At 42.1% G+C, this 24,525-nt stretch overlaps 3 protein-coding genes across 6 annotated transcripts in view; 2 read left to right on the top strand and 1 right to left on the bottom strand.

The window, feature by feature from the left end:
* srfbp1 (serum response factor binding protein 1) overlaps window positions 1–18,655 on the top strand; it is a 277,765-nt gene extending 259,110 nt beyond the window's left edge. For all 4 annotated transcript variants that reach the window (XM_085986827.1, XM_085986819.1, XM_085986845.1 and 1 more), the window contains 3 exons: window positions 10,261–10,975; window positions 11,092–11,126; window positions 12,917–18,655. In XM_085986827.1, the coding sequence (XP_085842953.1) occupies window positions 10,261–10,975; window positions 11,092–11,126; window positions 12,917–13,101 (935 nt within the window). In that variant the 3' untranslated portion in view covers window positions 13,102–18,655. The remainder of the gene's footprint in view (window positions 1–10,260; window positions 10,976–11,091; window positions 11,127–12,916) is intronic.
* lox (lysyl oxidase) overlaps window positions 18,223–24,525 on the bottom strand; it is a 51,071-nt gene continuing 44,768 nt past the window's right edge. Inside the window, exon 7 of the mRNA XM_085986859.1 lies at window positions 18,223–23,482. Coding sequence (XP_085842985.1) covers window positions 23,476–23,482 — 7 coding nt within the window. The 3' untranslated portion in view covers window positions 18,223–23,475. The remainder of the gene's footprint in view (window positions 23,483–24,525) is intronic.
* The window catches only part of LOC147124416 (zinc finger protein 475-like), a 122,686-nt gene continuing 116,914 nt past the window's right edge, over window positions 18,754–24,525 (top strand). Inside the window, exon 1 of the mRNA XM_085986881.1 lies at window positions 18,754–19,535. Within this exon, the coding sequence (XP_085843007.1) occupies window positions 19,518–19,535 (18 nt within the window). The 5' untranslated portion in view covers window positions 18,754–19,517. The remainder of the gene's footprint in view (window positions 19,536–24,525) is intronic.

Raw genomic sequence — 24,525 nt, 5'->3', positions numbered from 1 at the left:
AGTTTTGTGCTCATCTCTGGAGTGGGACTTGAACACACAGCCTTCTGACTCCGAGGCAAGAGTGCTACCCACTGAGCCAAGGCTGACGGTAGTGAACATAGTGACAGATACGGTTTTGAGTTCAAATTTGATTATTATCCACAATGTTGTTTTTATGTGTGATGACAAGCTGTGGTGTTTTTCAGTATTAATACATTTATAACTAACTCTAAACATTAAGAATAAGATAGTAACATGACATGAAGCCATTGTTTTTCGTCCCTGCCACAAACTCCATTCCCTAGCCACTGACTCCATCCCTCTCCCTAACATCTGTCTGAGGCTGAATCACACTGTTCACAACCTTGGTGTCATATTTGATCCTGAAATGAACTTCCAACCACGTATCCGTGGCATAACTAAGACTACCTACTTCCACCTCCGTAACATCGCCCGTCTCCGCCCTTGCCTCGGCTCATCCGCTGCTGAAACCTTCATCCATGCCTTTATTACAGTACCTCTAGAGTTGACTATTCCAATGCACTCCTGGCTGGCCTCCCACGTTCTACCCTACATAAACTTGAGGTCTCCAAAACTCAGCTGCCCGTGTCCTAACTCGCACCAAGTCCCGTTCCCCTGTCAGCCCTGTGCTCGCTGACCTTCATTGGTTCCTGGTTAAGCAACGCCTAGATTTCAAAATTCTCATCCTTGTTTTCAAATCCCTCCGTGGCCTCACCCCTCCCTATCTCTGTAATCTCCTCCAGCCCCAAAACCCTCCCCCGCCACCCCCCCCCGAGATATCTGCGTTCCTCTAATTCTGCCTTCTTGAGCATCCCTGATTATAATCGCTCACCATCGGTGGCCGTGCCTTCTGCTGCCTATGCCCTAAGCTCTGGAATTCCCTCCCTAAACCTCTCCACCTCGCTACCTCCCTTTCCTCCTTTTAAGACGCTTTTGGTCCTCTGCCCTAATTTCTCCTTATATGGCTCGGTGTCAAATATTTTGTCTTATAATACTCCTGTGAAATGCCTTGGGGTGTTTTACTATGTTAAATTTAAAGTTGTTGTTACAGTAAAATCATTTTTCAGGCAAATCTTTCGTGAATTAAAGTACAGCTTTTGTCATTTTGCAAACACTTGTCACTTTATAAAATAAAAATTGATATTTATTACCAAGTTGGATAGCAGACAAGAATCTATTGGGATCAGACATATATTCTGTTTCACTTGTCATAAACTGGGAACCTTCATACACAATAGATGGTTGTTTCCTGCACACTGGTTTCTGGGTGTCATTTGATCAACAAAATTATCAACACTCGTGAACCATGGTAGCCTATTGCACTAAAATATACTTTCATTGCTTCAGGTTCTTCTAATGAAGCAGGTTCATTGTAAGTTGTAGCAGCACGGTGGCATAGTGGTTAGCACTGTTGCCTCACAGCGCCAGGGACCCGGGTTCAAACCCGGCCTCGGGTGACTGTCTGTGTGGAGTTTGCACATTCTCCCCGTGTTTGCGTGGGTTTTCTCCGGGTGCTCCGGTTTCCTCCCACAGTCCAAAGATGTGCGGGTTAGGTTGATTGACCATGATAAAAAAAATTGACCCTTAGTGTTAGGGGGGATTAAATACGTGGGGTTACGGGGATAGGGCTTGGGTGGGATGGCTGTCAGTGTAGGGACCAGGTGCTAGGGTTTGGATGATCGGCCATGATCTCGTTGAATGGCGGAGCAGGCTCGAAGGGCCGAATGGCCTACTCCTGCTCCTATCTTCTATGTTTCTAGAACAGGGAGCTCATCACTCAAAGGAAAGCACTGTGTAAAGTAGACTAAGGGCTGGACTTTGTCAATGGGGAGCTTTTGCAGGCGGGACTCCCACTTGTTGGGTTTTAGTCCTGCCTCCATCGACTTGTGGCCAACCCACGCTATTTTCCCTTGCTTGACCTTGTTAAGCCCGCCCGGTGGGCTTAGCAGGCCAATTAAGGGAAAGCCAGTTACAGGTGACGTCAGCGAGTGCAGTTTCATCTGTCAAGGGCTTTTGACAGATGAAATGTCATCGATTGACTGCTCTGTGAAGCTGTCAAACACTGACAATCTGTCTTCTAAGTTGTGTCTTTACTCAAGACTCAATTAGAAAGCCTTCCTGACCAGAAAGCAGAAGGCTGCAGCTTTTGACAGTTCAGCGGCCATTCTGCTTTCTGTGCCAGTGAGTTGAGGGACTCCCAAGACCTGAAGGGAGGAAGCCTGCAGGAAGAAGTAAAGGTAAGTATAACTTATTAAAACACTTTACACACACCTCACACACTTACCTCTGCACACATGCACCCATTACTCACCTGCACACTGGACATCTCAGCCCCTCCAACCCCTGCAGACTGACGGCCCGCCTCGCTGACCCTGGCGAGGTTCGGAGCCGTCGGGAAGCCCACACTTCAGGGCTCAAAATAGGGATTAGCAAAAAAACTGCCCGTTAACTACCTGTTAACAGGCAGTTAATTGGCATTAATCCCCTTCCCGCCTCGAGGAGGTGGGACCCGGTGCGGGTCAGCTACCCACCTCCTGGCAAGATGGCATGGGGGCGGGTTGGGCACCCGCCCCCAAATTCTGCCATTTTCCCGGCAGTCCCGCCTCCAAACCCACCTCTCCAGGGCTGGCAAAATCCAGCCCTAAGAGTCTACAAAGGTTTCAGTAGAGTTAATAAGTATAGTCATCAGAGTGAGTTGTAATGTTTGGTAATTATCTGCTATAAGAGCAATGAAGATAACTGCCTGGATTTTGCATTGAGAATAATGGCGGGGCTAACCGTGCTCACCGTTATGGAGTAAATCGGACAGCAACTTCCACTAGTTACCCACTAAACATGGCAGAAAAAGTTAGGGCTGGTGCATTCAGGTGTAAATGAATTTTTAATTGCGTGATCAGTCATACTTGCTGCCAAACAAGCTCTCTGGCCTGAAAATTTAATTTTACATGCGTGGAGCCTCATTCCTTCAGAATTTAATTAGTATTGGTGATTTACTTATTCTGTCTCTTTTACCTCTCTCTCTCTCGCTCTCAAACCCATCTTTCTTCCCCAATATTTACTTCACTTTCTGTACATGATTTAAATCTAATTTATACTTCCTGGTTTAGACTCCGCGTTTCAGTGAGAATTCTTCAGTCTGATTGATTGAAGAGCCTCGCCTATGCTTTCCTGCTCACAAATGCCACAGATCCCCTGTAGAGGGTGCCACGCTGGATCAGACGCCCGATGACAGCAAGTCTTCGTTTAAAAGCCCACAAAAAGTCTGTGGGAAGCTGTCAGTGTAGTGAACAGTTCCTTCGCCGCTGACCTCAAAATCCGGGCCATTCGTTTTATTTTTTTGAGAAAAGCAAAGGCATCCTTTGGAAAGCAGAGTTTTGCTAACAAAGCAATTGATGAAGAATTTTGTAAATCACTAAGTTGCAGTTTTGGACAGACTACTCTAGTGCTGTTTACAGTAGCAAGAAACAAGGACCAATCAGTCGGATGGCCTCCCTTGTGCTATAATGTCTGATTCTGTAAGAACATATCATAATAGCATAGGAAGATCACTGATCACAAAAGAAGGGACAATGTTCTTGCAGCAGCAAGGAGAGAAGCTTTCAAGAACAGGAATGTTTATGCATTTCTTTGTTATTGTAAGCTGTAGTTGTAGTTTAACAATATAGTGGAAGAGGAATTTACATTATATAATTATAACACTCAAATTATATTGATCCTTCGTGCTTTTTCAGTTGAAAGTAAAGTTGAGGGAGCATATAGTATCATCTCGGGAACGGTAGCATAGTGGTTATGTTACTGGACTAGTAATCCAGAGGCCTGGACTAATGATCCGGAGATGTGAGTTCAAATCCCAGGATTGCAGAGCTTTGATCTGATCCGTTGGTTGTGGAATTGCTTAGCTCTGTCTACAGCATGCTGCTTTCGCTATTTAGCATGCATGTAGTCCTGTGTTGCAGTTAATTAAATAAATCTGGAATAAAAAGCTGGTGTCAGTAATGGTGACCATGAAACTATCAGATTGTCGTAAAAACCCATCTGGTTCACTGATGTCCTTTAGGGAAGGAAATCTGCCATCCTCACGTGGTCTGGCCTATATGTGACTCCAGACCCACAGATTCCTAACGGCCCTCTGACATGACCGAGCAAGCCACTCAGTTGCAACAAACCGCTACAAGAAACAACAATAATAAAAATAAAACCGGACGGACCACCCGGCATCGACCTAGGCGCCGGCTTCGGACACGACAATGGCCCACCCAGCCCAGTTGACCCTGCAAAGTCCTCCTCACTAACATCTGGGGACTTGTGCCAAAATTGGGAGAGCTGTCACACAGACTATTCAAGCAACAGCCTGACATAGTCATAGTCACAGAATCATACCTTTCAGCCAATGTCCCAGACTCCTCCATCACCATCCTTTTACACAGGATTACATAGAATTTACAGCACAAACGCAGGCCATTCGGCCCAACCAGTCTATGCCAGCGTTTATGCTCCACTCGAGCCTCCTCCCGTCTTTCCTCATCTAAATCTATCAGCATAACCCTCTATTCCCTTCTCCCTCATATGCTTGCCAAGCCTCCCCTTAAATACATCTATATTTTTCACTTCAACCACTCCCTGTGGTAGCCACTTCAACATTCTCATCACTCTTTATGTAAAGAAGTTTCTTCTGAATTCCCTATTGGATTTCTTGGTGACTATCTTATATTGATTGCCTCTAGTTATGCTCTTCCCTACAAATGGAAACATTGAGGGGTGTGGGGAATATCAGAGTGTTACAGTGAGGGGTGTGGGGTATATCAGATAGTGTTACAGTGTGGGGTATATCAGAATGTTACGGGTGTGTGTGGGCTTCATCAGCGGGTTACAGTGAGAGGTGTGGGGCATATCATAGTGTTACTGTGAGGGATGTGGTGTATATCAGATTGTTACAATGAGGGGCGTGGGGTATATCAGGGTGTTAGTGTGTGGGACAAAGAAGCTGAATTCCAGAGGTGAGGTGAGAGTGACTGCCCTTGACATCAAGGCAACATTGAAGTCCTCACCCAGAGTACATTCTGTGCCCTTGCTACCCTCAGTGCTTCTTCCAAATGGTGTTCAACATGGAGGAGTACTGAGGCAGGGCGGTAGGTGGTAATCAGCAGGAGATTTCCTTGCCCATGCTTGACCTGAAGCCATGAGACTTCATGGAGTCCAGAGTCAATGTTGAGGACTCCCAGGGCCACTCCCTCCCGTATAGCACTGTGCCGCCACCTCTGGTGGGTCTGACATGCCAGTGGGACAGGACATACCCAAGGATACATCACACCTCACTGTAACACTCTGATATATACCCCACACCCCTCAGTGCAACACTATCTGATATACTCCATTGTAGAGATTCACGTATCTCTGGTAAACAGGATCAAGTGCAAACCAATATGGTGGGTATATTGTGTTTAATCAGAGTTTAGGACGGAATATAGCACACTAGTAATACAGCAAAAACATACGACCGTGACAAGCAGCTGATATCGGACCCGATCGGACAGATAGCTGGCATGCGTAAACAGTTCTCTGGCCTCTCTCCTCTCTCTCTCTCTCAGGCCTTCGATGGTGAGCATGGGATCACTCTTAAAAGAGCCTTCGACTAGCTGTTCGGCTCTCCCTTCCGCCGTCTGTGTGCAAGCCCTTGGGGTGTCACTTTTTATTCTCTTTTTAGGGGTGGGCCTGAGGCCAAGTTATTGACAAGACCATTTAACCTGTAGAGATTCCTCCAAAACTTCATCAACCAATGACAGCTTAAGTTCTTTGTCTTGATGTTTGGAAGAAAGCCCTCCCCAAAAGAAGGTCTCATTACTTCATCCTTGCTTTTTTATATTTTGAAGGTTCCTCCATTGGAATCCATCTTATCTTTTTACTCTCTCCCCCTTAACCCAGCAAGTACAAGGCCCCAGTCAAAGTTGTCGCACATTAACCAGTCGCCATCTCCCCATTCTGACCTTCACAAGTAAGGTCTATGATACACTCCCTCTCTCTGCTGTGATCTTTTCTGTCAGAACTTTTACATTCCCATGAATTATGGTTTCGCGCTGCTTTCAGTGTTCAATAGCTGTTGCTTTATACTTTTTTTCCCTTTCAAAAATACATAGCAACTTGCAGCTGCTTGGGCTATCTCGCCTTCATTTAACAAATCTGTGGCGATTATAATATGGTTATTAGTAATAATTGAAGAAACATAGGTTGGGCCTTTACTGGCCAAATTAAAGATACATTAACAAAGTCAAAACCCTAACTTACAAGCAACAGATAACTAGCCTGGCAGGACCATCCTATGGGCCCCCGTGTGGAATATTTATGTTTCACCTAATCTAACTGATTAAAAAGACTGTGTCAAATTCTAATTTAAAAGCCATATACATTTTTAGGCACCCCTAGTTTCTAACACCATACACCTCACTGGAACACTCTGATATACCCCACACTTTCATGTAACACTCTGATACATCCCACACCCCTCACTGTAACACTCTGATATTTTTTTAATTTGTTTTTTATGGGATGTGGGCATTGCTGGCAAGGCCAGCATTTATTGCCCATTCCCTAGTTGCCCTTGAGAAGGTGGTAGTGAGCCGCCACCTTGAACCACTGCAGTCCGCGTGGTGAAGGTACTCCCACACTGCTGTTGAGGGAGTTCCAGGATTTTGACTCAGCGACAATGAAGTAACGGTGATATACTTCTAAGTCAGGATGGTGTGTGACTTGGAGGGGAACTTGCAGGTGGTGGTGTTTCCATGCACCTGCTGCCCTTGTCCTTCTAGGTGGTAGAGATCACGGGTTTGGGACGTGCTGTCGAAGAAGCCTTGGCGAGTTGTTGCAGTGCATCTTGTAGATGGTGCACACTGCAGCCACGGTACGCCGGTGGTGGAGGGAGTGAATGTTTAAGGTGGTCGATGGGGTGCCAATCAAGCGGGCTACTTTGTCCTGGATGTTGTCGAGCTTCTTGAGTGTTGTTGGAGCTGCACTCATGCAGGCAAGTGGAGAGTATTCAATCACACTCCTTACTTGTGCCTTGTAGATGATGGAAAGGCTTTGGGGAGTCAGGAGGTGAGACACTCACCGCAGAATACCCAGCCTCTGACCTGTGGCAACAAGAGCGGGTCAGAGGCTGGGTATTCTGCAGCGAGTGTCTCACCTATTGACTCCCCAAAGCCTTTCCATCATTTACAAGGCACAAGTCAGGAGTGTGATGGAATACTCTCCACCTGCCTGGATTGATGCAGCTCCAACAACACTCGAAGCTCGACACCATCCAGGACAAAGCAGTCCGCTTGATTGTCACCCCATCCACCACCTTCAGCATTCACTCCCTCGATGGCTGCACTGTGCACCATCTACAAGATGCACTGCAACAACTCGCCAAGGCTTCTTCGGCAGCACCTCCCAAACCCGTGATCTCTACCACCTAGAAGGACAAGGGCAGCAGGTACGTGGGAACACCATTACCTGCAAGTTCCCCTCCCAAGTTATCCTGACTTAGAAATATATCAGCGTTCCGTCATCGTCGCTGGGGCTAAATCCTGGAACTCCCTCTCTAACAGCACTGTGGGAGTTCCTTCACCACACGGACTGCAGCGATTCAAGAAGGCAGCTCACCACCATCTTCTCGAGGGCAAGTAGGGATGGGCAATAAATGCTGGCCTTGCCAACGACTCCCACATCCCGGAACGAATAAAAGAAAATTTAACTACAGATAGAAGTCTGCCAAGAAAGTGTAGTGAAAAGAGGTTTGCAGTTTAGTGACCAGCTTCAAACCCACAACATTAAGAGGGCTGAGCCTGCCACCCCTCGAATCCCACACTAATTACAAATGACACAAAACTTGTAAGTATAGTGAACAGTGAGGAGGATACTGATAGACTTCAAGAGGACATAGACAGGCTGGTGGAATGGGCTGATGCATGGCAGATGAAATTTAATGCAGAAAAGTGTGAGGTGATACATTTTGGTAGAAAGAATGAGGAGAGGAAATATAAACTAAAGGGTACAATCCTAAAGTGGGTGCATGAACAGAGAGACCTGGGGGTATATGAGCACAAATCATTGAGGGTGGCAGGACAGGTGCAGAAAGCAGTTAAAAAATCTTACGGGATCCTGGGCTTCATGAATAGAGGTATAGAGTACAAAAGCGTTGAAATCATGATGAACCTGTAAAAAACACTGGTTCGGCCTCAACTGGAGTACTGTGTCCAATTCTGGGCACTGCACTTTAGGAAGGGTGTGAAGGCCTTAGAGAGAGTGCAAAAAGGATTTACGAGAATCATTCCAGGGATGAGGGACTTCAGTTACGTGGATAGACTGGAGAAGCTGGGGTTATTCTCCTTAGAGCAGAGAAGATTGAGAGGATATTTGATAGAGTTGTCCAAAATCATGAGGGGTCTGGACAGAGTAGATAGAGAGAAACTGTTCCCATTGGCAGAAGAGTCGAGAACCAGAGGACACAGATTTAAGGTGATTGGCAGAAGAACCAAAGGCGACATAAGAAAAAAAAAATTTACTCAGCGAGTGTTTAGGATCTGGAATGCACTGCCTGAAAGGGTGGTGGAGGCAGACTCATTCACGGCTTTCAAAAGGGAGTTGGATAAGTACCTGAAAGAAAAACATTTGCAGGGCTACGGGGAAAGGGCAGGTGGAGTGGGACAAGCTGAAGTGCTCTTGCAGAGAGCCAGCACGGATTCAACTGGCCAAATGGCCTTCTTCCGTGCTGTAACCATTCTATGATTCTATGAAATGCTGCCATGAGTATTTGGAATGTTTTAGTAGGCTACATGCTTGGATGAGTTTCTTTAACTCTCCCTGCTCCCCAAGCCCCCACCCCCCAATTGGATATATAGAATGTGGCAGCATACTGTCGAAGTAAATATCCACAGCTCTTGTGCAATGTATGTACTTTAAAAGCTACTTCAGTTTCACAGAATGAGTTAACAGGATACATGTTTAGTGTGGCATTAAAGCTTTATTGTTTGGTTTTGCAGTTAAAATTTGTGTTTCTTCTTTAACATTTACCAGCTGTCTCCAATGCTGCTGTTCATCCTTTAATCTGTGCCTATTTATGCATCGAAATAAATATTTTTAGTATTGATCAACAATGGTAAATTAATGGATATTTTCTAATTCTTACAAATTAAGACCCTCCCCCTCTAAATAAATCTTAACACTAAAAAAAGAAAATATTATCACAAACTACTAAACCTAGTCATACTCACGTCTTTACTTGTATATTTTCAGTGTATGTATATTGCATTATCCAATACAGTGACCAAGATTATAATGACAAAGGTCATAGGCAGGTGAGATGCTACTTATCCATCCCATTCATAACTCCCACTTCAGATCAGTGCAAAGCAGTTGGGGGAAACATCAATGCAAAAGTGGCAGTATAAACTCAATCTGACTCCTGAGTACACTAAACTTGGGAGATCTGAGACCCACACCAGGAAACCAACTCTTACAGGTTTGAATTTGCATTGGTGGAACACTCCCCATACCAGCTTTTTATGTGTTTGCATGTAAGCAAGCATGCAAAATGCTCTTTACTGGCGGGCAGGGTGATTTGGGTCTTCCTGGATGTTCTTCCCTTTTTATAGGTTTCAGACTGCTCGTCAAGCAGCCGTAAAGAACCATGAGATTTGGGATTACACTTAAAGATATGGTGCACAGGGAATAAACAACCAAATATGAAAGAGTCGATTCGTATAGTAAAGGTTATGTATAGTCTTTACATATATCACTTGCATTGAACTGAGCCTGAATATAAACAAAATATGCACACATCGAGAAATGAATGCAATTATAAAATACAAATTTAGATGAGATCAAGGATTACAATACTTAATTTTTCAAAACCTCCCAAGTCCAGGAATTAAAATGTTGATTTTTCAAAAGGCAAAAGGGCAAAAGTGTTAGTATAACTGACATTTTGAGTGGAAGACCAACTGATAACCTTTTTTGAGTATTCTAATTTTTTAAATAAAATATACACCCTGATCTGTTTATCCAGTTGTATGTAGCACTAGCAAATAACAACATATTCTCTCTAAGTGTACACTCTTACTAATGGGTTCCTAGCTATAACTAGCTCTTCTAAACAGCTAAGTTGGGGAATAACAATTGACGTGTGGGAATTCTGTAGAGCAATTAAAGGTGATATAAAATAATTTTAAAACATGTTTTGTGATGTAAGTGTTTAAGTGAAGGTTTTTGCTTGTTTTCTTCCAGCTGCAGTAAATGCATTCAAAGAAGCTAGACAAAAAACAAAAGGGCAGAGGTTGCACAGTGAGCCTAATCTGGAAACCGAATCATTACAACAGACAAGTCCGGAAGAAGATTTACCTGATAAAACAAATGAGATAAAAGAGGATGATACTGCAGGTGAGAGAACCAAAAAAACAACCATCAAACAAACCAGTGCAACTGTAGATAAATCTAAAACTGAAGCTCTGAATGAAGAGAATCTCAATCGTGATGGCACCTCCATAACCCAAGCTGCCGAAGTGGCATTGGCTTCTCAAGGTATTGAAGAGAACAAGTCCTCCCTGTCAAATACACAGAAAAAATTTCAAGTTTTCATTAAGTCGCAGAATACAAAACCCACTGAAGCAGATGCCAGTGACCCGGATGTGTCCAGTGATGATGAAAAGGAATATTTTGACGATAGTACGGAGGAGAGGTTTTACAATCAAACATCTAGTGAGGACAGCGGGGATGATGATTTCTTTATCGGAAAGGTGAAAAGAATGAATAAAAAGAAGCAAGAAATTGATCCAACTTTTGAAAGCAACACTGTGAAAGAAGATGAAAAAATTGTTCCAAGTAGCATGAAGGAAGGGAAGAGTGATTCCATTGGTTGTGGTGGAAAAAAGAACAGCACAAAAACATTTGGATCTTTATTTTGTAATAATTTGTCTGGTTCAAATGCATCGAAGCAAAAGAGGTAAGAGCCAGGTTAATTTCAGTTTCAAATTTGTTTTTGAATTAAATTGTAAAAAATAAATACTGTTGCCCGACAGCAAGATAAACTGTTTCAAACCATTGTCTGTATTTTCTCAGCAATTTTCAAGGAAATATCAAGAACAAGAAATCAGGTCAGTGTAGATACTGTTTCTTATTGGCTTTTCTGTGATCATTTTGACTCCAATCAGTATCTTTTAAATGGGATTTAGTAATTTTATGCCCTAATTTTGAAACTGAATTTCATGCTGCTGTTGTACACTTTGTAGTGGATGCACCAAGGTGTATCGCACCATTAGAAGTGTGTAAGCAAGTAAGGAGCACACAGCATGGTGGAGTGCTTGGGAGCACTGATTGGTGGCGCCATAAAGTGTTGGGATGTGGGTTTGCCCTGTGTCTTTGTGGGAAAATACCGAGAAGGGGGGGGGGGAGGAATAGGAAACAAGGCTACCCTCATGCACTTCTTCAGGACCTATTTGAAGCTGCAGACTACAGAGTCATCTGGGAAAAGCAGCAAAAAAAGGAAGAAAATAACTTAATAGAGGAAGGGAACGTAAGAAATAAGAGCAGGAGTAGGCCATCCGGCCCCTTGAGATCATGGCTGAACTTCTACATCGACTCCACTTCCCCGCCCTATCCCCATATCCCTTGATTTGCTTAGTGCCCAAAAATCTCTCGATCTCAGTCTTGAATATACTCATCAACTAAGCATCCACAGCCATCTTCATAAAAGAAAAGAATAAGCAAGGTCAATTAGCCCAAAGTTAATGTCTCTTCTAACAAATCATGTCAGTGAGTGTCCTCTAATTTATTCAGTTTCCTGATAGAGGTACATAATCACAGATTTCCAAAATATAAAAACTGAAAATTTTCTTGCCCTTGAAAGTAAATTAGCAAAAATGTTCATGCTATCCACAAACAATTATTGATCCTTAAAGGGTTTTGTTCCTTGAGATTCCTATGATCAGAGCAAGGTGGTATGCTGTGTATCCGAGACTAAACACTGAAATGTCAGGTCTCACTAGAAAAAATATTAAATGTTTTGTTTTAAGATTTTTTTAATCATTACGTTTTTGAAAAATGGTCCCCATCAGTGCTGGGAAATGAAACACTTTCTCACTTCGGTCATCCAGTGTTTCCATTGTCAGATGTGCCACAGGACAGATGCAGAATAAGGATTCTTCCACTGGGACTCAACAATGTATTTTCATGAGGAAAGCATCCCTACTGCATAAGTGTAAATTTTTCATATCTCAATCTTTGTGGCCCTACTGATGCACTACAGAGTTATGCTCATTAGGATCTGGAGTGAAACTGCCCAGCTCATTCCATGTAAAACCCTTAAATCAAGCAGACAAAATAAATTTTCAACCTATGTTTCTGGTCTGGATTCTAACACAGATTTTGGAAGTAAAAGGGTAATGTGTTAACTCACTGCACTACCCTGGAGGTGGGGAGATATTTTAATGAAGAATGGATTAGACCTTTGTATGGCTATGAAGGCCTTCAGACATCATTTTTAAAACAAAAAATATCCCACTCCATTTCTTATCTCTGAAATTTCCCCATTATTCCCTACTGCAATGAAGTTTAGAATTTCTTGCACTCAGTAAGTGGCACAAAATTACTTAATTATTTCTGGTCCTGTAGGTGTTTTATTTTAATTCAGGTGCTGTGTAGAGGGTCATCTTTTTCCTAAGGGTAAAATGAATGCTTGCTTTTTAAAATATATAACAGCATGTTGATTACACAACACAAGAATTATTTCATACTGAACTGTTATAATACTTCTGCTACAGTAACGTAATGAACTTATCACATTGATCTGAAATCTCGTGTGGTTTAATCGCATTGTACTTACTGTAAATGAGCTTTGATTGCTTGTAAATCATAACTCTTGTGTTGTTTTTTTTTGCCTGTACAGCTGTTCTACAAAAAAAGCCCCAGAACAAAAGCTTGTCCTTTCGTGAGAGATCATGTGGGAGGCCTGGAGTTGCAGTTCCAAAGCCACAAAAATCACTTCATCCCTCTTGGGAAGCAAGCAGAAGGCGGAAAGAGCAGACCCAAATCCTTGCATTCCAGGGGAAAAAGATCAGATTTGATGATTAGGTTTTTTTTAAACAGGGAAATAACATTGTATTATGTTGTTTTATATTAAAGACCGTTCAAAATCCACATTAAAAGGTATAAGGACAGTTATCACATAGATATCAAACATCTGTCCTGTGTTTTTATACCAAGACGAATTGTAGAGTTCATTTTAGTGCCATTTATTTATCACAAGGTAGTTTTCAGATTTTTTTAAAGTACACTTTATGGAAGACAAAACATTTAAAATACAAGATCTGTTAAATATTAAGTACGTAATCTGGGAAATGCTTCTTGATGAGTTCATGTAACCTTATATTTTTCAGGCTGGAGATATTCAAGTTATGCAAATATAGAAAAAGTTGAAGTCTAGCTGTAGAACTAAATAGATGATAATTTGGTAAATCCTCTCATTCAGCGTTTTGTTAATTATTCAAATTTGTGATATTCAGTGTTTTGTCACAATTGTAAAAACAGATCCATGTCATAATTTCCTACTTTATCTTTAGTGGATTGTTCCCACAACAGGAAGACCTTTTACCCTTGAATTTTGAAAGACACTTTTTTGTTTAAAATTCTAATGATGAATGTTAGCAAGAGAACTGGACAAATGCAAACTGGACAGTGTTGTTCAGGGCTCTCTGAATAAATTCTGCCAATGGTAAATTTGGTACAAACATTTTACTGGAGTGCTCAGAAAGGTTAATAGTTGACTATAAACCATAAACAAAAATCATGGATACTATCCTGGAACATTTCTGTAGGGAATTTCTAATTTTCAAATGCTGATTAACCCTTGGACAGTTGCCAACTCCAAAGAATTTCAGATTCCTTGGGCCAGCTATGAACTAAGTTGGGCGGAATAGCAATTTAGAGTTTCTTGCACATTATCTAGACTCTGAAACATAATTGCTTCTATATTCATTTGATTGCTATTCACTCCATGAAACCACAATGGCATAATTTAGATTCTCAAAACTGTAGGAGTTCGATTGTTATATAATCGTTACAACCATGGCAACGGAATCTTATGGCACTGCTGCGTTTTGCTTTTGGTGTTTTGACTCAAAATTATGTAATGTTACTTACCCAGTGTGTTTCTGACATCACAGAATGTTGAATAAAAAAACACAACATAGCAGTGCCATAAGGTTCTGCTTTTTTTAAATTTTTCATTCATGTGGGTGTCGCTGGCAAGGCAATATGCTTCCAATGAGAAGGTGGTGGTGCGCCGCCGCCTTGAACCACTGCAGTCCTTGTGGTGAAGGTACTCCCACTGTGTTAGGGAGGGAGTTCTATGATTTTGACCCAGCGACGATGAAGGAACGGCGATATATTTCCAAGTCAGGATGGTGTGTAATTTGGAGAGGAACTTGGAGGTGATGGTGTTCCCACGTGCCTGCTGCCCTTGTCCTTCTAGGTGGTAGAAAGTTTGGGAGGTGCTGTCCAAGAAGCCTTAGCGAGTTGCAGCGGTGCATCTTGTAGATGGTACACACTGCAGCCACGGTGTGCCGGTGGTGGAGAGAGTGAATGCTTAAGGTGGTGGATGAGGTGCCAGTCAAGCAAGGGCTGCTTTGTTGTAATTGGTGTCGAGCTTCTTGAGTGTTGTTGGAGCTGCACTCATCCAGGCAAGTGGAGAGTATTCCATCACACTCCTGACTTGTGCCTTGTAGGTGGTGAAAAGACTTTGAGGAGTTGGGAGGTGAGTCACTCGCCACAGAATATCCAGCTTCTGACCTGCTCTTATATTATGTGGCTGATCCAGTTAAGTTTCTGGTCAATGGTGACCCCCCAGGATGTTGATAGTGGGGGATTCGGCGATGGTAATAACATTGAATGTCAAGGGGGGGTAGTTAGACTCTTGTAGGAGCTAGTCATTGTCTGGCACTTGTGTGACGTGAATGTTACTTGCCACTTATCAGCCCAAGACTGAATATTGTCCAGGTCTTGATGCATGCAGACTGCGCCCGCTTCATTATCTGAGGAGTTGCGAATGGAACTGAATACTGTGCAATCATCAGCAAATATCCCCACTTCTGACCTTATAATGGAGGGAATGTCATTGATGAAGCAGCTGAAGATGGTTGGTCCTAGGACACTGCCCTGAGGAACTGGTGCAGTGATGTCTTGGGGCTGAGATGATGTTGCCATGGTTGTACTGGTTACATAACCGGGTTTGCTTTAAATACTTCCTGTTCTGAAAATCTAAACTGTAATTCTATTTATTCATCTGATGGCGAGACCTGTTCAGTCCTAAATGCTAGTATCTGCACTTTTTTATTTTAATTAATTCAAAGGATGTGGGCATCACTGGCAAGGCCAGCATTTTTTGCCTATCCCTAATTGCCCTTGAAAAGGTGGTGGTGAGCTGCCTTCTTGAATCGCTGAAGTGTGTGTGGTGAAGGTACTCCCACAGTGCTGTTAGGTAGGGAGTTCCAGGATTTTGACCCAGCGACAATGAAGGAACGGCGATATATTTCCAAGTCAGGATGTAGCTCACCACCAATGTTCCCTGTGCACAGCAGTCTTGAAGGTACCACGCGTGGCTGTGCAAAATTTTTTTAAGTACCGTTCATTGAAAAAACTGGCCATGCACAACACACAATTTTAGAGGGAACATTGCTCACCACCACATTCTCATGGGCAATTAAGGATGGCCAATAACCTAATGCAATATTGCCAATGTCTCTGGTGCATGGAGTATCTCCTCAAGAAGTGATTTTATTTTCCCCACACCACATTGCCACTGATGGAAGAACATAAATGGCCAATAGCATGAAATGCATCTGGCTGCCGATGGGCTGAACATGTAGCCTGCCCACACAGCCCAGCAATGCGATTTTTACATTGCTGGCCAACATCAACCTTTCCCCAACATTGGGGAAGATTCATGGCCAGAAATTTAAGTCACAGATTTTCAACAGCTGTGTTTGTTCCCCTGTTGCTACCCCTCAATTTAAGCAAGGCAGATTCAGGACCACTTACATTTTGCAGAACCACATCAATTGGAAACAGTTCCCCAAAATAAACATGTTAATCTTTACATTAAACTAAATTGTGCCATAATACCGCAAAGATGTTATGTTTTAAAATTATAATTATTGAGTGACTTGGTAAGTTTGTGATCCATCCAACACTTAGCTCCCCTCATGACATATGATCTTAACATATTTTACTATATAATGTTCTGCCAGAGGGATGTCAATCAGGTGCCAGTGTTTGGAACGAGGGTGCAATCCATGTAGTTTTGTATTTGCTTGGAATCCTGAAGAGTGATTTGGTGATGGTCATATGATATTCTATACACATCCTTAGGAGCAGTGTTCCATTACTGTTGCACTTCCTTGTGCCATATCTGCCACTGATTCCCTTTCAGGTGGTCAAGTCCAACATGAGCATTGAAATCACTCAAGACAATGAACTTATCCCTTCTAGGAATCTTTGAGATGACATGCTGTATTTCTTCATAGAATTCATTTTTGGTTTTATCGGAGTTTGCCCTTCTTGGCGCATAGATATTAATACTGGTGACATGCATCTTAGGAGACAACAAAACTCTCAGTCATCAGGTTGTCACTGACTCCTTTAGGAAGACTTTCAAGGTAAGATAGCATGTTGGATTTCACAGCAAAGCCAACCACAACTTCTCTACAATCCTCTTTGAAGCCCCCTGTCCAGAGGAAGGTGTATCCTGCACCAGCCTCTTTCAGCTGACATTCAGCTAAACAGGTTTTGATAAGAGCAACAATGTCGATATTATACGGTCTTAGTTCCCTGCTGATCAGTGCGCGTCTCCTTTCAGGTCTAATTGTTAACTCGGTGTCCTGGAGTGGTCTCGCATTACAAGCTGCTTCATTGTGTTTGGTTCTTTTATTGTTTTGACTGCTTATGTGGGATTCCCATCAGCTGTGATAAACTGGCCAGGGGTTAGTGAAGCAAGCAATTGTTCATGGCACCTTTTCTAGCCCTTTCCTCATTCTATGGAGGTGAGCAGTGTGATCAGGACTGCTCAACTCCACTGCTGCTTCGGTCCAGTGGGGAACGACTCTATATACCTTGAGCTGCCTGTGTGTAAATTCGCAACTACAACTTCCAGTGAATCCACACCTGCTGCTTCACCACTAGCTCATCGTCAAAGGACTTTGGGAAGTGTTGTGGAGATGGAAGTGGCACCAGCGCATGAATTGGATTGTAATGACAAAGTATTGCGCAGAGTCTGCCTCACACGCTCTGCTTCCTTCATCTAGACTCAGTGCCAAGACAGAATCGAAATGGCTGCAGATGAAGTCAGCTGCATTGGATGGCCTACGGTACCTGGTGCACTCGCACCGATTACCTCAGCTATTAACATAGCTTTGCTACTGCGCTTTCCCAGTTGGGAGAAATTTAGCATATCTGCTGGGTCCACGTGGTCTGCCAAAGTAGACTTTGTACACCAGAAGGAGAGATAGGTGTCTCCCCATCAACAAAATTCGATGTGGTGGACAAGATTCCAGACATTGAGGTCCTCAAAAGAGCAAATATGTCAGCCATAGAGGCATTGATAGTAAAGGTGCAGCTAAGGTTGGTTGCTAACCTACTCTGCCTGATACTTGACTACCCAAGAAGGTATTCTACGGTGAGATGAAGCTTGGTAAAAGCTCTTGTGGTGGTCAGTTAAAAAGATATAAGGATTACCTAAAGACCAATCTTAAAAAAAATGCAGAATCTCATCTGCCACATGGGAGCATGATGCCTGTGACAGGAAAATGTGGCAAAAGATGACTCATGATGGCACAACAAAGCTTGAAGCAAATCGTACCCAGCTAGCCGAAGAAAAGAGAGCCCAAAGGAAATCGGGGAAAGATCAGCCCTTGGGTCAATCTGCCATCCAATGTCCTCTGTGTGGGAAAACATTCCTCACCAAGACCGGACTTTACATTTATATGAGATCCCACAAACTGTATTAAATTGGAGATGAATCATAGGCTGTCATCGTCGACAACGATGGATAAACCATCATCATCATTAAGTGACAGCTGTTGCCATCACTGCTGAACCTGGGGTGGACGTGAAACAAGACATTTTGATAACTTCTCTAATTTTATGAGATACATTTGAAGGTGAATGAGATGCCTCTAAGTAAAGTCACAAAGCAATATCACTAGTTGAAAACGTTTTTATTCAAGTTAAAGTTCACAATCTGATACAGGCAAATAACTCTGGATTATAAAACTGCAATAACCATTACATAGCTACCATCTACACATTATTTCTATACAGTAAATATAAGCTTCAAGTACAGATACAATGATTTCTAAAAATAAAAACTACCTGCGGCTAAAAGTTATGAAATTCAGTATGAAGCAGATACATATAGTGAAAAGCACCAAAACAGGCTTGTAAACTTAGTGGCATTTCATTTTTTACTGAGCATATTTCCAGCAACAGCATTTTCTTCTCATTTTGTATGAAACTTTTATTTTCCATGTTCCAAATTGAAATAGCACCCTTTGTACTAAGATGCATATCTTTGAAAATAGAAAATCTTTGCGAATAAAACCCATTACAATGGAAGTTCTTTTATTCAATTGTAGCCCACAGCCTATTTCATTCATTTTTGACTAGCCTAAAATTATTGCATTCATGCTAGGGCTTCTTATGATGAAACATTTTCCCAAGAGGCCAATAAATATAACTTTTATTGTTATATATGTGCTTGTTTACCTCCATAGAAGCAATATTGTCTTCCATAATGATGTTGCACTTCAGCTATGAGCAAGCCTCTCCAGAATAAGCCTAACTATAGTAACATCAGCACACTCATGGAGGAAAATTATATTTTTCTAAATTGTGATTTTTTTTTAAATGCCGGCTTTCTGTCCAAAAGTTTTGACACCATTGTACCTGGAAAAAATACACCTAGACTGCATTATTAATGGACAGTGTGAAAGTGGTCATTTCTCTGCTCTTCACTGTAGTTTTCAGCATTTAACAGGTAATTGTGATACAACTACTTGCCAAACCATGCATTGTTGTTACTGAAATGGTAATGATGATTGTGATTGGAATAGACTATTTAAGTCGGTTGTGTAAAGAGAATAATGCTTAGTGTACTGCCAATATTTATTGTGCCTTTTCATCTAACTAAATTGTTTAGGTGTAGATTCTTTACTGGCTATTATATGTACTGAAATTTCTGTGACTAATTTGAAAGATTGCTTATCTTCAATGTGATTTAAAAGTTAAGTCTTTCAAAATATTGAACCTCTTGAAACAGCACATAGACAGACAATAAGGTGGGTTTTAACTTGCTGCCTGAGAGTCTCCAGGGGACACCTCAGCTGATTTTAACGGCTGGACCTCATTTGCATCCTGCCAGCCAACTGCCCGCCCGAAATGGGTGGAGAGAAGCAGCTGGCTGGCTTCAGGCAGGTCAAAATCGAGGGACCCAGAGGATGCCGACCAGCACCAAGGTAAGTCGCAAAGGGCAGGGGAATCAGATCGCCTTTAGATCAGATTTAGGCCACCTAAAAAAAGCTGTGGTGGGTGGGAGTCAAGTGGGAACAGAGCGGTATGTCTATTACTGCCGGGTGGGGTCAGTTAGAATTCCGCCTAATGTTTTTTTCTGAATATGGGATCCTTGGCTTTATAAATAGAAGCATAAAGTACAAAAGCGAGGAAGTTATGCTAAACCTTTATAAATCACTGGTTAGGCCTCAGCTGAAGTATTGGCCAGAGTTTAAATTTGGAGTGGGCTGGCAGGGGGGGGGTGCAATGCGGTCGGGATTCCCTCAGGCCCTGCCGAACTTAACGGCAGGGTCTGATTAACATGTTGATTCTCTGTTACCTGCCCGCAGCCAGCCAGATGGAGAGACTGGCTGACTTTCAGGCGGGTAGGCCTGTGGCACCAGGCTGCAGAAAGCAGGCAGGGATGGTGGGGGTGGAGTCGGAAGACCGAGGATCTTTGGAGGGGTCAGGGGCTGCAGATCTTTGACAGGATTGGGGGTTGGAGGGAGGGTCGGAACTGCAGATCGGAGGGGGAATCAGAGATCAGGGGCTGAGGGGGGGGGGGGTGGTCGGGAGGAGTTCAAAGGGTGGGGGGGTCTGATTGCGGGGATGGGGTTGTCGAGGCAGGAATGTTGGATCCAGCAGATAAGTGGAAAGGCACTTACTTCCTGGATCTAGCGGCCCTCACCTTCCCTTAGCTGGCAGGTTCCCCGAGGCCTGGGAAAGCCGCCCGCCTGCCGACCCACAGTTAAATTTAAAAATAGTGGATCACCATGAAGCATGCAGCTTTAAATAATATTTAAAGTGCCAACCCACCTCCTGGGAGCGAGTTGGCTGCCCGTCCCCTCGTCCTGCCTCTGTTAAAACAGGAAGGAGGCAGGTTGGGGTTGAATTCAAATTTTTAACTCTTTAACCTCCCACCCTACCCATCTTTTTGGGGGTTAAAATTTCCCCCATTATGTCCAATTCTGGGCATCACACTTTAGGAAGGCTGTCAAACCCTTGGAGAGGGTGCAGAGGAGATTGACTAGAATGATGAGGGACTTCAGTTATGTGGAAAGACTAGAGAAGCTGAGATTGTTTTTCTTAGACGAGAGAAGGTTAAGGGGAGATTTAACAGGTGTTCCAAATTATCAGGGGCTTTGATAGAGTAAATAAAGAGAAACTGTTTCCACTGGCAGGAAGGTCGGTAACCAGATGACACAGATTTAAGATAATGGCAAAAGAACCAGAGGGGAGATGAGAATTTTTTTTACGCAGCGAGTTGTTATGATCTGGAATGCACTGCCTGAAAGGGTGGTGGAAGCAGATTCAATAGTAACTTTCAAAAGGGAATTGGATAAATACTTGAAAAGGAAAGATTTGCATGACTATGGGGAAATAGCAGGGGAGTGGGACTAATTGGAAAGCTCTTTCAAAGAGCTGGCACAGGCACGATGGGCCGATTGGCCTCCTTCCGTGCTGTGTGATCTATGATACTAATGAATCTTTAACTGACTTGTTCCTTTTTGTTTTGAACTTTAATACTGGTAGTACACTCCACTTTATAGCTCGGCCTTGCAGTGCATATTGTGTCAGTTCATATCATGCTGAGGATGTGCAATAAATACAGTAACTGAAGCAAACATCACTACCACCAATTATGTTAATTGTAGAAAATGTATTAAATTAGGTCACCGTTGTCAAATCGTGTTTCAGTCATACAAGCTACAGTTTAGCTGACAACTGTACATCATTTACACAATACTTTAAAGGGAGGGATCACTTAGTAATTTGGGTGGAGTATCCAAATGCAATTTTTTAAAACTAGAAAATGGATCATTTTTATGTGTCACTTTTATTGACAGTACTAAGCAACTTCATATATTTGCTGTGTGCTCCATTTTTCTATGCCTTCAGTGCAGGCCACTTAGAATTAGATGTGCTAGACTAAAATTAGAGTGTACTGAGGATTATTTATACTTAATCCAGAGAATTTAAGCAATTCACTTCTGCAGAACACATATTGAATATATATATGGTGACAGTTTGCTGATACTTCAAAATGTCCACCACGCTACATGGGACCGGCTGCCTATGTGTCTGAATCATTAATGTGTATAAGTAACCCATGCATTGTTATATATGTTCTAATGACTGTCTCTGCACTTAATAGACATGAATGAAGGATAATCTTTATCTATATTTGAACTGTCTTTTGAGTTGCTGGTGTTTTACATTGTTGTGTCATCAAATCCTCAGACTTTTTATTACTCTGTTTTTGGTGTTCTTTCTTCACATTTTTATTTATATAATTACTACTAATTTTAACCTGAAATATACATGGAGCTGATCAGGGATCCCAAAGGGGTGTTTAGAAGCTAATTCCAGAGACATGAAGCCATTTTGTTTTAATCTGTCCTTTGTCCCAAATTTAAGGCCTAGTCTTTAGTGGTTGAATTGATTTTTAAATGTAATTTTTACTTTTTTCTGAATTTAATTTTGTTTTTTTTAAATTAAATCTTCATCTTTTATCTTCAATTCTAACTTTCATTTGTAAATATAATCAATAATGTTAAATAAAAGTTCAATTTATTTGTAGATAAATCTTTTAATTTTTTACAGTGAGCAAAAATTGCACTAAATGTAAAAATGAAAATTTACATCAACTTGACCGTTACATTTCATTTTCATTACTATTAATACTTTTTACACACTGTATTTTAAATTAAATGTTATTTTTTGGAATGATTCTTCTACAGTAAAATATCTTTAGAGCTACTGTAGCTGTCGAACCAAACTATCCTTCGAGCATCAATTTTAGAAATGGAAGCCTTGAACCATAAGCTATTTCAGTCCTAAACTCTTAAATTCTTATTTACATAGTTTGACATGATAATGGTTAGATTTTAGAATCTGGATTTGTAATTCTGCTCAGCTATTACTGTAAAACAAAAAAAAAGATGAAACGCCTTTAACATTTATTCCACAGGAATAAATTTTAACCAGTCATTGGGGAACATGCGATGAAGAGGTCAGGCTCAAATTTACAAAAAGGCACACATATCCTTAACAGATTGAATGTAGTGACATTCAATAATGTATTATTTGGGATCAAATAGTACATAAAACATATATATTAACGGGAATCCTGCTGATGATCTTGAATGTATTGCAATAGCAAATTAATATTTCTACACCTCTTTGGCGCATAAATGCATAATGACAAACAGAAATAATTCTCATGTTTCAGTTGTAATTATAACTTGCGTAGTCAAATGTGCATGGCAACAGGCAATCATCCTGTAACAAACAAAGGATTCGTTGTTTGGATGAAATGTAAACACTATTATTCATAACAACATGTCTTTTAACTCACCCACTTTTTTATGATACAGGCCTGGTCCTATGATAGTTTATCATAATGGTCATCTGGTTGCTGTGACCTCCATGGCAGAAAATAGCCTTTTTTGGTTGTGAATGATTTAAAATAGTCATATGCTTACTAAATATAAAATGTCTATCACAACAGATTTCATATAGTCTAACCACACCAAACTGTTCCTAACTCATTCACTAATACGATACGATTTGGCACTATTCCCATTGCAGTCCTTGGTCCCAGGAGAATGCATCAATGCAGAATGGATGTAAACGGTAGCAAGTGCCATCAAAATAGCAATGTGTAGTGAATGAGTTAAAGTATCAAAATAGACTCCACTTCCAGAGGCCCCAAACACACTGTTATGGGTTTTAAGATGGAAACATTTGTTCTCATAGATTTCAACATCTTCTGCAAATAATACCTTTTTTAAGTTGTTCAGATTGAAATGGTGCCAAGTAAGGAGACTGAAGCTTGACTTGCTTTGTGACTTGTAAATGTTACTGATTCAATCCATTCTTTGACACATCTTGTTCTTTGCAGAGTTAGTATCTGAAAAGAAAAATTGAGTTCAGGTGAATTTTGTTCTAACCCAAACACTTTGGCCGCAATTTTGCTAACCTTTTGGGTCCGTAGCGGACGACGTTGGTGGCGGGTCCTGACCCCGCTGATGTCTCCATTCCAGCCTCTGAAATGAATTTACCTTGATTGGGCTTGTAAAGCCCGCCCAGTGTGTTTGCCGGCCAATTAGAGGAAGCGGGTCTGGTGATGTAATTTGATGATGCATCATCAGCCGGTTTCCTTAAAGGGACCCATGGCCAACTTTATTTTGACATTTGTGCTGGCAGTGTTCTATAGCATTGAGGTGCTGCAAGCACTGACAATCACTGCACAGAAGTGCAGGGCTCCACCCAGGCTCTCCCATGATTCCCTCCATATGCATATGGAGGGAGTCACAGCATGCAGGAAGGTCCCCTTCCCATGGGCGGAAGAGACCCCCCCCCCCCACCCCCCCGCCCAGGAGATCAACAGCCTGATTGCACATTACAGAGGAGGGCACAAGCAGGGAAGTGGTCAGGAGGACCTGGGTATAGTGCCGCAAATGTTTCAATGATCTCAGTAGATCACAAAATGTTTGTACAAAACCACACTCAGCCTCATTTTGCTGTGCCTCTCATCACATCCCCATCACTCTACCTTCCCTACCCTACTCCTGCACATCCTTACAGCAACTTACCTTGCACCTCCAACCATCCCTCTCTATCTACATTATCACTTCCCCATCTCACTAGCCACCCCTCACACTCACCCTCATCCTAGTGCAGTCAAACCAACTAACAACACACAAGGGTAGCTACTTGGGTGTTTTATCCAATGTTCATGTGAAGTTTCTGTTAATGTGCTGTCAAACATTGAAACCTTTATTTTCAGCGCTTTGCATTCTTGGACAGATTTGTGTGTACCTTTGGAAGTGGCTTAGTGAGTTACAGTGAATGGTGAGACATAATGGTACACCCCGCAATGGTAGCGAGTGTGAAAGGAATGGCTTGGGCATTGTAGGGATGCTTTATGGTGTTGGTGTGGGGTGGTGTCAA

The sequence above is a fragment of the Somniosus microcephalus genome, chromosome 1 (genome assembly GCF_052327205.1).
Source record: "Somniosus microcephalus isolate GS21.2 chromosome 1, FLI_Smic_1.0, whole genome shotgun sequence".
NCBI lineage: Eukaryota > Metazoa > Chordata > Chondrichthyes > Squaliformes > Somniosidae > Somniosus > Somniosus microcephalus.
This window is presented reverse-complemented; position numbering and strand designations above follow the sequence as displayed.